General features: G+C 37.1%; 1 protein-coding gene across 9 annotated transcripts in view; it reads left to right on the forward strand.

Moving 5' to 3' along the window:
* The first annotated feature begins 225 nt into the window (after positions 1–225).
* TASOR (transcription activation suppressor) overlaps positions 226–15,172 on the forward strand; it is a 49,068-nt gene continuing 34,121 nt past the window's right edge. For 5 of the 9 annotated variants that reach the window (XM_028479243.2, XM_024123888.3, XM_028479244.2 and 2 more), the window contains exons 1-7: positions 227–810; positions 8,778–8,923; positions 10,928–11,020; positions 11,761–11,833; positions 12,256–12,347; positions 12,861–13,022; positions 15,018–15,142. In XM_028479243.2, coding sequence (XP_028335044.1) covers positions 483–810; positions 8,778–8,923; positions 10,928–11,020; positions 11,761–11,833; positions 12,256–12,347; positions 12,861–13,022; positions 15,018–15,142 — 1,019 coding nt within the window. In that variant the 5' untranslated portion in view covers positions 227–482. Of the gene's footprint in view, positions 811–8,777; positions 8,924–10,927; positions 11,021–11,760; positions 11,834–12,255; positions 12,348–12,860; positions 13,023–15,017; positions 15,143–15,172 lie in introns of all 9 variants that reach the window. The other 4 variants (XM_055079836.1, XM_024123886.3, XM_055079837.1 and 1 more) reach the window with 1 other exon arrangement.

A 15,172-nucleotide genomic window follows, 5' to 3' on the forward strand; every position in this document is an offset into this window, starting at 1 on the left:
CCGAGCGTGCTCCGGGAACTCGCAGCTCGTCCTGAGGCCCATCCACCCCGCAGCCGGCCGCGGCGTCGAGGTACATTCCGGGCGTTGCGGTCGCCCCTTTTGGCGGGCTCCGGCGCCCCGAGGCTCCGCCCCCCGGCGCTGTCTGTCTGCACCCGCGGAGGCGGGCGCCGCGCCCCCATTGGTGGAGCTCTCCGAGATGGCCCCGCCCCCTCCCGGCCCCGACGCCAGCACGTTGAGTGGTGGGGGCCGGCAGAAGAACTGGCCGAGCGAGGAGCGGCTCTTGGGGACGGGCCGTACGGTTGTGGCGCCCGCTTTGGAGCCCCCGAGAGGTTGCTGGGCCGGGATAGCGGCCAGCGGCCACCGGGGGGAAGGGGGTGGGTGGGCTGAGAGCAGCTCGGCGGCGAAGCTGGCCCGCCACCCCCTCCCCCCACCCCCGTCGACCTTGTAGGCAGAAGCTTCCCGGCCCTCCTCACGCCGGCGCGATGGCGACTGCTGCGGAGGCGGAGGCCTCTCCGCCGACGGACGCGAGCTGGGAAAGTGGCGGCGGCGGCGGAGACGACGAAATGAAGCAGGCGCTTCCGGAGCTTGAGTCCTCCCCACAAAATGGCGGCGGCCTCAGCGTCGCGGAGCCCGGCGGCGGCGCCGGGCCTGAGGAGACCGCAGCTGCCGAGGCCGCCGCGAGCCTCTGCCACGAGCAGCCTCAGGACTCCTGTGAGGCGGGCGCGGCCGCTCTGCCCAAAGGCCCCGAAGAGCCCGAAAGACCCGTTAGGAGGAGTTTTCAGATCCCCAGGAAGAGCAGAGAAAAGAAAGGTGGTGCTTCCCCTTTTTCCCAACCCCTCTTTCTCTCTCCCCTCCATCTTTTCATTAGAACCTCTCTGTCTCCTTCCCACACCCATCCGAGACACGTAAACACGCATGCAGCGCCGGCCGCCTCTCCCCGCACTGCCACGGCCGCCCAGCTGCTGCGCTTGGTGCGAGAGAAAAGCGGTGGAACCACGCTCCCTGCTCCCCCTCTCCCCGTGGAAGGTGGAAGTAGCTCAGGTTTGAAGCTTGTCCGTAAGGCTGCAGCTCCCAGAGAGGAAAGATGGTGCTCGGCGCCCCTCCCTCCCAGCCCCTGAAAGCAGAGAAGCTGATGTGTCCTCCTAAGGATGCTTCTGAGAAGTCTCACTGTGGAAATAACCCGTGGCCATGGATTCTGGGGCTTTCTCCAAGGCCATTGCGTTGAGAGGACCACAAGTGCTTCTCCCTGTGGAAATTCTTCAGCTCTATGCGTCTACTTGAAATTTGCTCGATGTCAGCGTCTTCCCTTGTTTAGACATCTACGTTAGATGTGATTCATGCACACTGCTGTTTTCCATCACACTTCATTTACATGTAGATTTTTTTTTCTTGTTTTTGAAGCGCTAGTTAGGGCTCTCTCTAAATCCAACTTTAGTATGTTTTTTTCTTGTATTTGAGAAGCTTGGGAAGGTAGGTTCTTGGTGCAGTAATTTCCCTATGGAAAAAAATAGAGGTCAGCTTATGCCCAAGAGTCACCAACTTGATCTTGCAGATGAGAGAACTTCAGAAAAAAATTTAGAAGTCCAGTCTGGTTTTTGGAACCAATATGGGAACAGTTAAATGAAGTACGTTACCTTTTTAAAACTTAATGCCATATTGTGACACCTTTCTAATGGAGGAGATTATCCTTTTCAATTCTTAGAAAACAATTTTTGACTATCCAGTGATTTGGGAAACTCTGGATTTAGTCAATTTAAAGCCTCTTTTTGTTTTAGTGCGTGGTTCCGTTTTTCAGATTTACTTTGGAAAGTAATAAGAATTTTCTTATTTGTGGAAAACGTTCTTTATTTGTAATTTGAGTCTTGGTAAAGAGACTCTTGAATGAAGCATGTGCTTCCTCTTGCCATGTGCATAACCAGCTACATTTGCACACCTGAAATTCTTAGCCTTCTGTCAGTAAGATACAAATAAAGTCAAATTGTTAATTTCTATTTGGATGATAAAGCCAGGGAAATCCTTGGTGTGCGAAACCATGTTGAGAAAGATGAAGTTATCTTTTGTCCACTAGCATGCAGAGTGTTTCTAGAAGTATCTTTTAAGTGAGTTAATACATTTTAGGGTTCAGGAGAATTCTTGTAAAGGTCAAGGTTATTTTGGTTTAGTTAAGATGTATAGTCTATATGAGGAAAATTAGATTTCATCCTAAATTATCAATTGGTAGAGAATAGGTTGGAAGTAGATTCAGATGGGATCTGGTTATAGGATCGAAGTAGGAGGTTGAATTTTTTTCTTTTTTAAAAATTTTTTAGCTTGATACAGTTTTGAAGTCCGTTTTTTTAGGGTTTTAAGCAAAACAAAGCATGATGTACCTCCTTTTAATTTTTGATAGGACCAGGAAATTGGCATAAAACCCATTTGGGTCGAAATGTGGGAGGGCACTAGGAAATGTTGAAAGGTGCTGTTTGCATGTGTGTTGTTTTTTTTAATTAGATAAATCCAGAGGTTGCTGTAAAGTAGACTTCATTTGAACACATTAAAAGTAGATAATAATTGAGGAATTAGGAAATATAAAACCTAGTTGTCTTTGTTTTCTCCCCTGAGTCTGATGCTTCTTTGGGGGAAATTTGTTACCTTTCTCCTCTTAGAGAGGTTTTGGTAAGGAAAATATAACACAGTGGACTTTTTTCATGTTTAGTGAAAGTAATTTTTAACTTGTCTAAGTATTTGTACACTGAGCAGCAGCTGTTCAAATAGTGCAATAGCGATCTAAATAGCACTTTTAAAACTTAAATAAGCAGATTTTTACCATGATGGACTTCATCCTGTCCAACCTGAAAGGAGTTAATACTTAGTGATAGAATTTAATAGAAAAATATAACTTTTCACTAAAAAAATGCTTTATCAGAAACAGTGCGGCAGGTACTGCTAGTTTCACACTTGATCCCAAGATAATGTCCTCTTGGAAGACTTGAAAGATATCACTTTATGTATAGGATTTGGCTAGGTAATTAGTGGTGTGGTCATTTGAGTCTTTTATCGTGAATATTAGGTCATTTTCAGTAGATACCTCTGCTTGAACTTTTCAGTATCAAAGGTTCTGTTGCATTCGTATTTTAATATGGCAGACCTTTGCTTGTGACTGCTTTTCCAGTGAAATTTAAGATTAGGACTCATGTTTTTGGTAGCTTAAAGGTAAACCTTTGTGAGTATAACTTGACTCAGTTCTTTTATTGGTCTTCACAGTAGCATAACATCCAAAATACTGCCATTCTAATTAAGTAAAAATATTGGCAAACACTTTATAGTGCTTAATAAGTTATAGGCATTGTTCTAAGCAGTTTATATGTACTAACTAAATCTCAGTAATCCTATGTGGTAGGTACTATTCCCATTTTACAGATGAGGAAACTGATCTACTGAGGTAAATAACTTGCCCAAGGTTACACAGCTAGTAGATGGTGGAGTTGGAATTTGAACCTAGGTGTAGAGTACTTCTTATTTCTTTTTTATTGTAGAAAAGTTTTAGTTCACTTAAAAAAAATTTTTTTTAACAACTATTAAATTTAGTGATGTTTAGTATGTCTTCACCCCGGGGGAATTTTGAGATTCATAAATTATGTTCATTAGAAAATTAACACATTTAGTCAGTACTCACAGATTAAGTGATCTGTTGACTGGAAGAGTAAGATTTTACTCTTTGTGATCTATGTGCTATTCTGTTTACTTATTGGCTGGGCTACTCTCTGTACTGTAAGGAGTCACTGTTAACGTTTAACCAAATTGTGGAATTGCACTTTGTCAGTAGATGTTTCACTATTGCCTTCTTTTACTCTCAAATCTGATAGTGTAAGTCGTCAAAAGTAAATTAAAATCAGTAATTGTATTTGATATTTTTCCCTCCAAAGGTCTTGGGAAATGAAGTAGTAATGACTCACTTTCTGGAAAATGTTTATTGGTTAATGCTTTATGTAGGGCACAAGATTAATTGCTCTCGTGCATCTGCATCTCATGCAGGTGCATCACAAACTAAATGCTCTTACGCACGTGCATCCCTACTGGTCTAGTTCAGGAAAATTAAAGGCCAATTCTCCTCCCAAATCCCCATCTTTTCCCACAGAATTTGGAGTTGTCTTTTTGAAGACTTAGGGGTTGAGTCTCTTTCTTACGGAAATTTGCATGATGTTTTAGTAGTTGTATATGAATGGCTTGGTTCTAAGTACCACAGTTTTCCCTACGTAGAAGTAAATCTGAGCAGGAATGTACAGGCAGAATCCAGTCATCCACATAAAACGTTTGATAGGCGCATATAAATTCTAACAAATGGAGGTAAAACTTTCTTTGACATATTCCCCAGTCCAAAAAAAGTCAAGTTTCATATTTGTTATCTCTCTAGATCTCTGCTAGAATGTTTATTCCTGATTCTGCACTATGTTCAATCATGAGTAGAGATGAATCACCCATTCCTACAGTATTATGTCTGTAGTAATTTTATTAGACTGAAGAAAAATGATTTTTAAAATGTCTAAATTATCATGAGGAACAAATGGATATTCATTGTATTTTAGTTATTAATATTCATAGACATCAGAGAGATGGATTCAGAGTGAATTGCAGACCAATGAGATCGGCAGCCTACTCTTTGCTATTTCCTTTTCTTCCATGAATTACTTTAAATTGGAATGTATATTTTGGAATTTCCCTTGGTATATTTTGATAACACTGGTCCATCTTTTTTTAAAAGTTTAGCTTGTTTTTAAACTTAAGATTTTTTTGTTTTACATATACACATAAACAATACAAACACAAAGTGTGGCATTGACACTAAATGAGTTGGTAAAAGTAGTTGAGGAAAAATGTTCCTTTGACTAAGAAACAAAGCTACTATTTGGTGACCTTAATTTTATGTCTAATTCCAGCTGCTTAAATTCAACATTTAATTCTTAGTATGTTTTGTATGCTACTAGTAATATAAAATACTCAATTCTAGTTGTGGTTCTGTGATACAGTCAGTTTCCTCATTTGAATTATAAATCTCCAAGTGCCTTTCTAAATCTTTCTTGAATCCCATAAAAACATCTATAAAAGGGACTCCCCTGATGGTCTAATGGTTAAGACTTCGTGCTTCCGCTGCAAGGGGGCACAGGTTTGATCCCTGGTTGGGGAACTGAGATCCTTCATGCCATGCAGTGTGGACAAAAGAGAAAAAAAAATGATGAAAACACATTTATCATCAGTTTTGTCAATAGAAAAGCCTTGTGAATTATCAGAAATCAACTCAGTAACTATCTTTCTGACATGAATTTGATGGAAGCACTGTAAGCAAAATTATATGTTTCTTAATGTCTGGAAGAATTATTACGACTGTTGTTAACCTTTATAAACCAAAAATGGGTGTTAGTTATGGCTTTTGGCTCTGTTAAATGCAATAAATGAGAAAGAAATACTAAGAAATGAGATTCAAAAGAAGACATAAGAGGGTAGAAAGAGCATTCTAGACATCAAATTCTTTTTCTTTTATTGCTAATTTCCATATAGCTAATATAATTTCTTAGTCTAAAATGAGGAAACAGTTTTGTTTTTCCAGCTCTTGGAATGATTTGTTTCAGCACTTATACACCCACATACATCTTTTACTTATAGTTCAGGAAACAAGATTTGCAGCGAGGGAACCTGATTTTGAATTCACACCTGCCCTATTCACGTATTAACCTTGGGCCAAGTTAACTGTTAGTTTCATTTGTGAAATGGGCATAATGAACTTCATAGGGTGGTTTCAATGATTAAATGAGATAATGCATATAAAGCTCTTAGTACAGTACCTGAAAAGGAATAATGAGCCACTAGTTGTTAGACTCAAAAATTGTCAGAATCCAGAGAACAGTATATTGGATTCTGACTTCCTTATGTTAAATGGATGATAAATACATAAAATATTCTGTTCCCCTATGGGTAGTTATAGGTTTATTTATTATTATTGCTTCAAATGATGACCCATAATACTGTGATGTGTATATGTTTTCTTTAAAAGAAGTGATAGGATGTGTTGATCAGGTATGTCCTTTAGAGGATTATTAAGGACAAAATAGACCACCAGGGAATGTACATTCAGAACATAAACTTGTTATATTTCTAAACTACTATTACCATCACACTGACTTGAAATCTTTAAAAATAGTTACAGCATAATTTTATTCTAATAGAAATTGATAATTGGGAAGAAAAACTAGAAATTATAACTTTGGCCTAACCAGTAAAGCCAACTGAGATATTTGAAATATAAAATACATTCTAGGACATAGGTATTGTTAGACCTAAAATCTGGCACCTTTTTCTGTATTTTTATTCACAAGAATTTTTTTCACACTGGCAGTCTACTTGAGTACTACTTGAGGTGACTCTAGGACATTGCTTTGGAATGAAACAAATGTTAAGTACGTTTTTGAGAATAATTTGAAAGTTAATTTCTATATAAATTTATATGATTTAACTCGAATCTTTCACTTTTGGTTAGATTGACAGTAGAAATAGTGTTAGAATAGCTTAGCTAAGGAAAATAATTTCATTTTGTAGATTGTAAAATTTCTTAGAAATTTAAAGCTACTTCTTTTGATACTTCTTTTTGGCACATCTTTAGATACCTGAAGTCGCCTGTTAGTTTAGAAACAAAAATCTATAATACATAAAACCCAACTTTAAGAATCATGCTTGGTTGATTTTGGATGTGAAAGCCTATGAAAACTATTCCACATGCTGTTTTCCCAGTTTAGTTGGGGACAGACACAAAGATAGAACGTTTTCTCCTACTGTATTTTTTTTTATTTTAATTTTTTTATTTTTTGCGGTACACGGGCCTCTCACTGTTGTGGCCTCTCCCGTTGCGGAGCACAGGCTCCGGACGCGCAAGCTCAGCGGCCATGGCTCACGGGCCCAGCCGCTCAGCGGCATGTGGGATCTTCCCGGACCGGGGCACGAACCCGTGTCCCCTGCATCGTCAGGCGGACTCTCAACCACGGCGCCACCAGGGAAGCCCTCTTCTGCTGTATTCTATAAAACAGATTTGAATTGAGAGAATGGATTTCTCCGTTTTTTTGAGCTTTCATTTTTTATATATCACTGAATGGTTGAATTTGTGAGACCTAATTTAAAATGACAACAATCATATTTTGTTAGTTTAGAATATATTTGTATTCAATAGAAAAAAGTCTTGACAAAGCTTATTCTCATCTTTACTCACTTAGTCATTCAACTTGGGGCCAGTGCCAAAGAAAAGATAGCGTAATGAACAAGGCAGATATGGTTCCTCCTCTCATGGAGCTTACAATCAGTAGATTATTGAGTATATCCATCTGCTATAAATTTTATTATAGGACATTCTGTGTTTAGTAGTTCTTTAGTTCTTTTTGAGTGTTTTTTTCCTGCTTACTCCTACTGTCTTTATTGCATTATTATAAGTATGTTGATTTTATCCCCGCTGCCACCTTTTTTAGTGTGCAGTTCCGGAGTAGTGGGAATCATTTGTTCTATACACATTATCTCATTGAAAGCTACATTTTTACAGGCACTTTTGTAATATATACATGGTTTGGTGGATGAATGGATATGTCATTTGACATTATAGGGAATACAGTAAAAACAGCTGCTCTCTAGTACCTTTGAGAGTATGTACAAGTAGAACACTGCTTTCGGTAGCGGCCTAAAAGTATTTTGAATGACATTTATTGACTCTTTATATGTAGTATCTTGAAAGAAATTGAGGTAATAGCATATAACATAAGTTCTATGAATACTTCTATCTACAGTGAAAAATAAGTGGTTCCTTTCGGTTTGGGGAAAGTGTATATATATAGACTTGATGTTTGAAATTTATAAGTTAAATTATTTCATGCATAAAGTGGAAGTTTGAGGTTATTAGGCTAGTGTTTGAAGAACAAATTGTATACTTGACTTAAGTATTTTAAAAATTAAAGGGAGTGTGCAGTAGTTGGTGGAGTGGGGAATAAAAACTTTTACTGTTTTACTTTGCACCAGATGCTATGCTTAGAGCCTTTTCCATGTGTTGTCTTATGTGCCATATAGTGGTTATTAGGATAGCTGGAGTTCTCCTTTTTACTGAAGAAAGTACTGAGCTTGTTTTGTTAAGTAATTGATTTACCCAAGGTCTCCCACAAAGCCAGTAAATGCTAGACCTGATATTTGTGTCCTGGTTTGTCTCCAAAGTTCCACATCTTTCCATTTCACCAAGTTTTCATAGTAAATATCCTCCTACTTTATATTGGTAATACAAGAAGCTAATGGATGCAGCATATTTTATTCTAACTTTAGTATTAAAAACCAGGTAGAATCATTTTATTGTATAGACAGCTAAGTGTCTTAAATGTTTTTATGCTTTTACTTATGACATAAGCATTTCATTTGCTGAAATAAATGGTCCTAGACATAACTACCTAAATGTAACATAAAATAGGAGTTGAGGCAAGTTGAGTTTATGCACAGGTTCTTACGAGCATCTTTAAGCAGTTTAGGTTGCCTAGTGTAGCATCCCCTAAGTTTTGCAAAATTGTAACTTCCTTTTCTGCATGTGTAATGCCAGATGCTCACTGCTGAAGAGTTTTTTCTTCAATGAATTGATAAGTCTATCTCTTTCGCATATCACAAAATAAGATAGCCTTGATGCTTTTTTTTAAACTTTATTTAAAAGTTATATTAACAAAGCCACAAAAATATAAAAAACTACATTTAAGATGGAATCTTAAAATTAATACTGTTTTTTATTTTAGCACTTTTTCAGCCATTAACTCCAGGCTCTCGGGAATTTGAAGATGTTTTAAATATTCTCCACTCATCTTACCTTGAACCAACTTCAGTAACAAATTTTAACTACAGACGTGCTTGCTTGATACATAATGAGCTTTTGGAAAAGGAGGTATGTTTTTTTAAAAATTTATTTATTTTTATTATTTATTTTTGGCTGTGTTGGGTCTTCATTGCTGCGTGCGGGCTTTCTCTAGTTTCGGCGAGTGGGGGCTACTCTTCGTTGCTGTATGCGGGCTTCTCATTGCAGTAGCTTCTCTTGTTGCGGAGCACGGGCTCTACGTGTGCGGGCTTCAGTAGTTGCAGCATGCGGGCTCAGTAGTTGTGGCTCGCGGGCTTCAGTAGTTGTGGCACGCGGGCTCAGTAGTTGTGGCTCACGGGCTCTAGAGCACAGGCTCGCTAGTTGTGGCGCACGGACTTAGTTGCTCCGCGGCATGTGGGATCTTCCCGGACCAGGGCTCGAACCCGTGTCCCCTGCATTGGCAGGTGGATTCTTAACCACTGCGCCACCGGGGAAGTCCAGGAGGTATGTTTTAAATTGTGCTTTTTGTAAGATTCTTCAGAACCAGTTAATAGCCTGAAATTTGTTTTACTTTCTTCCTTTTCTTTAAAAATGCTAAAGTCCTTAGGAAAGCCAAATTATGGAGGGGAAAAACAAGTTTTAAATGACATGTTGTTTTCCCTAAAACGCTGTTGATATTGCACTACATTTATCTGTTCTGTTAAATTAACGTGTGATTCTGTAAGATAACTTCTTTTACTAACAATGAATCTTAAGCATAGGGATAGCTTATTGTATAATGGCTTAATTGTAAATTCATTACAAGGCTTTTTGCTCTTTCAAGCGTATGTTAGTTAAATGGAATCTCTAAGAGCATATTATGTCTAAATTGGAAGGTTGATGAAATAAAATACGTATTTTTTTTTTAGGGTATGCTTAATTTTTTCCCCAGTTATTGCCTGGTAATTGAGTTATCTTAGAAATTCTTAGTGAAAAGGTGAGAACAAAGGGGAATAGTTGAGCCTGTTAGGTAGTGAATTTAAGTTCATATATAAATTAGAATCTTTTTTTAGTTTTGATTTAGGAAAAGCTATAATAATCCTGAGGTAATACAAATGAGATGTTTAGAAATATTTGATGTGTATATTGCTTTCTAATGTACATGAAATACTATTAATTTTGTACTTTTATAGGTTGGTTAATCTAGTGCTATGAGAATTTAACTTTGAAAGGATTCCTAAAGTGGATGAATGTTACCGGCTCCCAGAGGAAATTAAAACCTTGGTAGTTTGATGTGGTTTCATGATATGATAGGGATTATTTGTTAATTTTATATGAAAATTTAAAGATTCATTAATTATATTTTTGAAGATCAGTAATAGCCTGAACATGGCATGTAAGTCTATTAGGTATGGGCTCCATATCTATTTGCTTGTATCTGAAAGTGAAAGCCAGCAGTTTAGGGTGACTTACAGTTCAGATGTACTTAGATCAAGTCACTCTTTTATCCTGGAAATGAGTATGGAGCATGGCTTATGTACTTGGCACTGAGAATATAATTGTAAAGAAATGAAACATTTTTCCTTGTTCTAATTGAGTTTATAGTCTAGAAGTTGGTCATTAAACAGATTTATTAAACCACCTATATATGTAGTGCACCGTGTCAGGTAAAATGAGAGATCCAAAGATAATCAAAAAATGAACTTAAAAATCTATGGGAGAGTTGGAGTGTGGTAAGATTTTAATAGAAATTTAGTTAAACCTGTTTAGCACTAGATGCTTATTTGACTGTATTGTAAGGATAAAGAGCCAGTTATAATGGGAAAAAATGAAGTGCAGAAATTACAGGGAGAGAAAAGATAATTTCCACTTTGGTAGATACGGATTTTTTTTTTTTTTTTTTTTTTTTTTTGCCATGCCTCGTGGCTTGTGGGATCTTAGTTCCCTGAGCAGGGATCTAATCTGGGCCCCCAGCAGTGGAAGCGCAGAGTCCTAACCACTGGACCGTCAGGGAATTGCTGATTTGGAATTTCTTAGAAATACAATTCCTGAAACTCTTAGCTTGAAAAACATAATCACATACTAAGGAGTTGTTATAGATTTAATTTCATTTAGTTTACAGAAAAGCGAAGAGAACTGAAGTTTGATGGTCGTTTAGATAAAGAACTTACAGAATCCTATGCATTTCTGATGGTTGATCGGTATCAGGTAAGTGAACCCACTTTATAAAAAACAATTTGAAAGTGCTTCCATTGTAAGTTACCTAAATTTGCAATTAATCAATACACTTGATTTTTCTTTTTTTAACATCTTTATTGGAGTATAATTGCTTTACAATGGTGTGTTAGTTTCTGCTTTATAACAGTGAATCAGTTATACTATACACTTTATTTTTATAAACTAACAATTTTTTGATGTATAGATGGAAAAAATGGCTTAGTGCAAGTTATTTCATTGTTTTGTAATTTGCTTTTCAAATATGTTCATTTTTCTTTGATCAAACCTAATTTTCCCCCCTGTAATGTGCTTGATAGTAAATAATTTTTCCTTTATTAAAGTAGATTGTCTTCTTTATTACTGATTATATGTGCTGGGAACTATTTTTTTCTCCTTTGATTGAAGATGTTTAGGTGGAGTTAATTTCTCTTTAAATAGTTTGCCAGTACTAATTCTTTCTAAAAGGGGATGTTTATATATATGAATGGCATGAATTCTGAGTATATGTCAGACCTGGCATAAACAAAAATAGATTCCAACTGTGGTTACATTGGAAGTGTAAGCCAGTTTCACATTGATATTTAGTCATAAACTAGCATGTGTATGTATAATTTCTGTAATGTAAAAAAAATATAGTTTAGAAGCTTGGATTTTACTTAAAACAAGTTTACAGACTGTCTTTTCACATTTTTAATGTACTGACTGTAAGATGAAATGTTTTGTTTATTTAGGTTCAGAGCATATGTGAAAAAGGATTACAGGTGGGCCAGTCCAAAATAACAATTCTTGGCAGTCCTTCCATGGGTAATCTTTTTTCTTTCTTCATTTACCTACTACTAAGTTGCCCTTTAAAAATATATTATCTAATTTCGCTGTTGTCCTTATAATTAAATTCATGTATGCTTTGTCATGTTCCCAGAAAAAGAGACTAGTTTCAGGTTCTGCAATGAAAACCAGTTTTATCCTTTGTTTCTGATTTTGCATACTTCCAATTAAACAAGGGTTATCTTTTTTTTTTTTAATGTCTTTGTCTAGTCCTAGTAATTTTGAAAAATTTGATTTTTCATGTTTTTTCTAGTTTTAATTTTTGCTTTGGTTAAATATCAGCTATCATTACATTTTTTTTAAAGGTGTCATACCTTTTATCTCTTATTATGTTAAATATTTGGACTTTTTATATTTGTGTCCATATTAAAATAAAACTTTAATTTTTCCCTCTTTGCTAGGTGTCTATCTTTCTAGGTATGCTGATTTATTACAAGCTAATCCTTTGGAAGCTGGGGCAGTGGGTGATGTTGTTATTTTTAAAATAATGAAGGTAATTTCAACTTTTACATTTCATATATCAAAGACAGCATTTGACTTGGATTTTAGTCGACCCTGTCTTTAGGGGTTTGATTGAATTAAAAACTTGCTTGTGTTTGGTGTATAAAGATACTTTTGAGAGTGGTTTGCCATACTTTCGAGATACTTTTGAGAGTGGTTTGCCATCTTTAATCTGAGCTTTCTGAGCTTTAGAGTTTGCTTTCCTTTCCAAAGGAAAGAATGAAGAGAGGGAAATATGTTGATAATGTTATTTAAGCTAGTGAAGTGTTGTGAAGAAAATTTTTATTTCCTTGTATTAAATTCAAACAAGCTTTTTTTTTTTGGTTAACTTTTTCTTACTGCTTCGATATTAGTAAAAAGTGTTGGGTATTACTTTATTACCAGGTATTAAAGGAAAAAAACTGTTGTTATAGGTAATCTATATTCAAAGAGTTATTCTATAATATTAATGTCATACAGTCAGTAATTAGGTTTTGGTGGACTTAAAAGGTTTTCTGTATTTTAGGGTAAAATAAAGAGTATATATGACCCCATGGGTGTAAAAAGTTTGGAATCTATATTAAATAAAAGTGCTTTGGACCCAACACCAAAGCATGAATGTCATGTGTCGAAGAATGCCAATAGAATTACATCACTTTTGGCTTATAGAGCTTATGAGCTTACTCAGGTAAGTACCTGGATCCATTTTAGTGTTATGACCTCATATCAGTTTGTCACTAAATCCTTTAAAATGTCTCCCTTTCAGTTCTCCCTGCCACCACACTAGACTCTGGTTTCCACTTAACCACTGCTAGACCCCAGTGACTCTCACTGCTGTTTGTTCAGTGTTTCCAAGATAGCTCAGAAACATAACAGTGGCCCCCCTTAGACTTACAGTGATACTCAGATTCCTTAGCCTAGCTAGCTCTCCCTGCCTGTAGACTGTGACCTCCAGCCTGTTTTTTGTATAATTCCTGCCCTCAACGATCTCATTTCCTCTTGAAGCCTTGGTTTCTCCTGGCCTAGAAGGATCCTGTCTAATAAAATATTGCTCATTCTTTCAGGTAAGGTTAAAGCCCCTTGAATTACCTTAATTCATATCACTTTGTATTATTGATTTGGTAGATATTTTCTATTTTTATTAGTATTTTCCTAAAATGCAAACTTAGAATTCATTCTTTAAGTTTTATTCAGATGTAATTGATCTATAGTAAAGTACACATACTTAAAAGTGTAGTATTTGATGAATATCAGTCATTGTGTTTTTATATGTTGTTTGACTATAATGTTACTTTTTTTTTTTTTTTTTTTTTTTTTTTGTGGTACGCGGGTCTCTCACTGCCGGACCGGGGCACGAACCCGTGTCCCCTGCATCGGCAGGCGGACTCTCAACCACTGCGCCACCAGGGAAGCCCCAATGTTACTCTTTTTAACAAATGTATAAAAAATGTGTATATCTGAACGGATTGTATGTGAAAAGTGGTGGTGCTAACCTCCCTGGAAATGTTCTTTCTTTTTCTTTTCTTTGATTTTTACTTTATTTACATAAAATAAAGTTTATTCTTGTTCTTTTCTTTTTGAAGAATCTCAGTGGGCAAGACCTATTGTTGGGGGCTTTTAGCAAAAATTATAGTCACCAAAGTCATCTGGGCTGACTCATTTGATTACCTTCTGGACAGCAGTAGTATTAGTAGATATGAAATATAACTATAAAGTAGTTACTGGTTTTTCTAGCTGAACTTGTAAATTGGCTTGATGTTTCCAGAAATATTCCAGGCATTTTTAGAGCAACAGCAACATTATTGAAATCAGTAGTTTCCCAAGAGAATGGACTTTGAAGGACAGTGCTTTGTTTATAAACTGGGGCATTCTTTTTAATGAAAATCCCTAGACTGCAGGTCAGAAAACCCTAATCTAATGAATGTTGTGAATAGGTGAAGGGGAGAGGCAGATGGATAGGGTAATAGGAAGAGGTTCTGCTGCCTTTGTCACCTATGTTTGTAATCTCTGCCACCTCCCCTTTGTTGCTTTGTCTGCAGTTGGAGTCAAAAATGTGTTTTACTTTTGAAATAATGAGAAAAATGCTAGGTTTGCTTGAGATTGTGTTCTTAGTATTTTACTTTTGTATCAAATGTGTTTTTCTGGGCTGACCTGGGAGCTTAGGCTCCATTTGTTTCATTTTCATGAGGAAATTTGTTGAACATTCCCACTGGTCACTTCTTCAGAAGTAAACTTCTGGAATACCTATTAGTATCCTGGCATCTGATATATATATAGAAGCAGAATATTTTATATCATAAAATGAATATAAAGTTCAAATTATTTGGCTTCCCTGGTGGCTTAGTGGTTGAGAGTCTGCCTGCCGATGCAGGGGACGCGGGTTTGTGCCCCGGTCCGGAAGGATCCCACATGCCGCGGAGCGGCTAGGCCTGTGAGCCATGGCCGCTGAGCCTGTGCTCCGCAACGGGAGAGGCCCCAACAGTGAGAGGCCTGCGTACTGCGAAAAAAAAAAAAAAAGTACAAATTATTTTAATTAAATTGACAATCAGTGCTTAAAGATATTTTTCATGAAAGGTACTTAAGTGATATTGTGTTTCTCAAAAACCAGGCAGGTAATTGTAAGATTTCACTGTCTACTTCTTGTCTTCTTAAGGAAGTTAATTTTGCATTTTCTTATTTTTAGTATTATTTTTATGAGTACGGCTTTGATGAGCTAAGGCGAAGACCGAGACACGTGTGTCCATACGCAGTTGTGTCTTTTACTTATAAAGATGATATACAAACTCCGAAGTTCATACCTTCATCAAGGTAAGACTCATGAATTTTAGACGTCATCCA

Source organism: Physeter macrocephalus, chromosome 18 (assembly GCF_002837175.3).
Source record: "Physeter macrocephalus isolate SW-GA chromosome 18, ASM283717v5, whole genome shotgun sequence".
In the NCBI taxonomy this organism is placed as follows: domain Eukaryota; kingdom Metazoa; phylum Chordata; class Mammalia; order Artiodactyla; family Physeteridae; genus Physeter; species Physeter macrocephalus.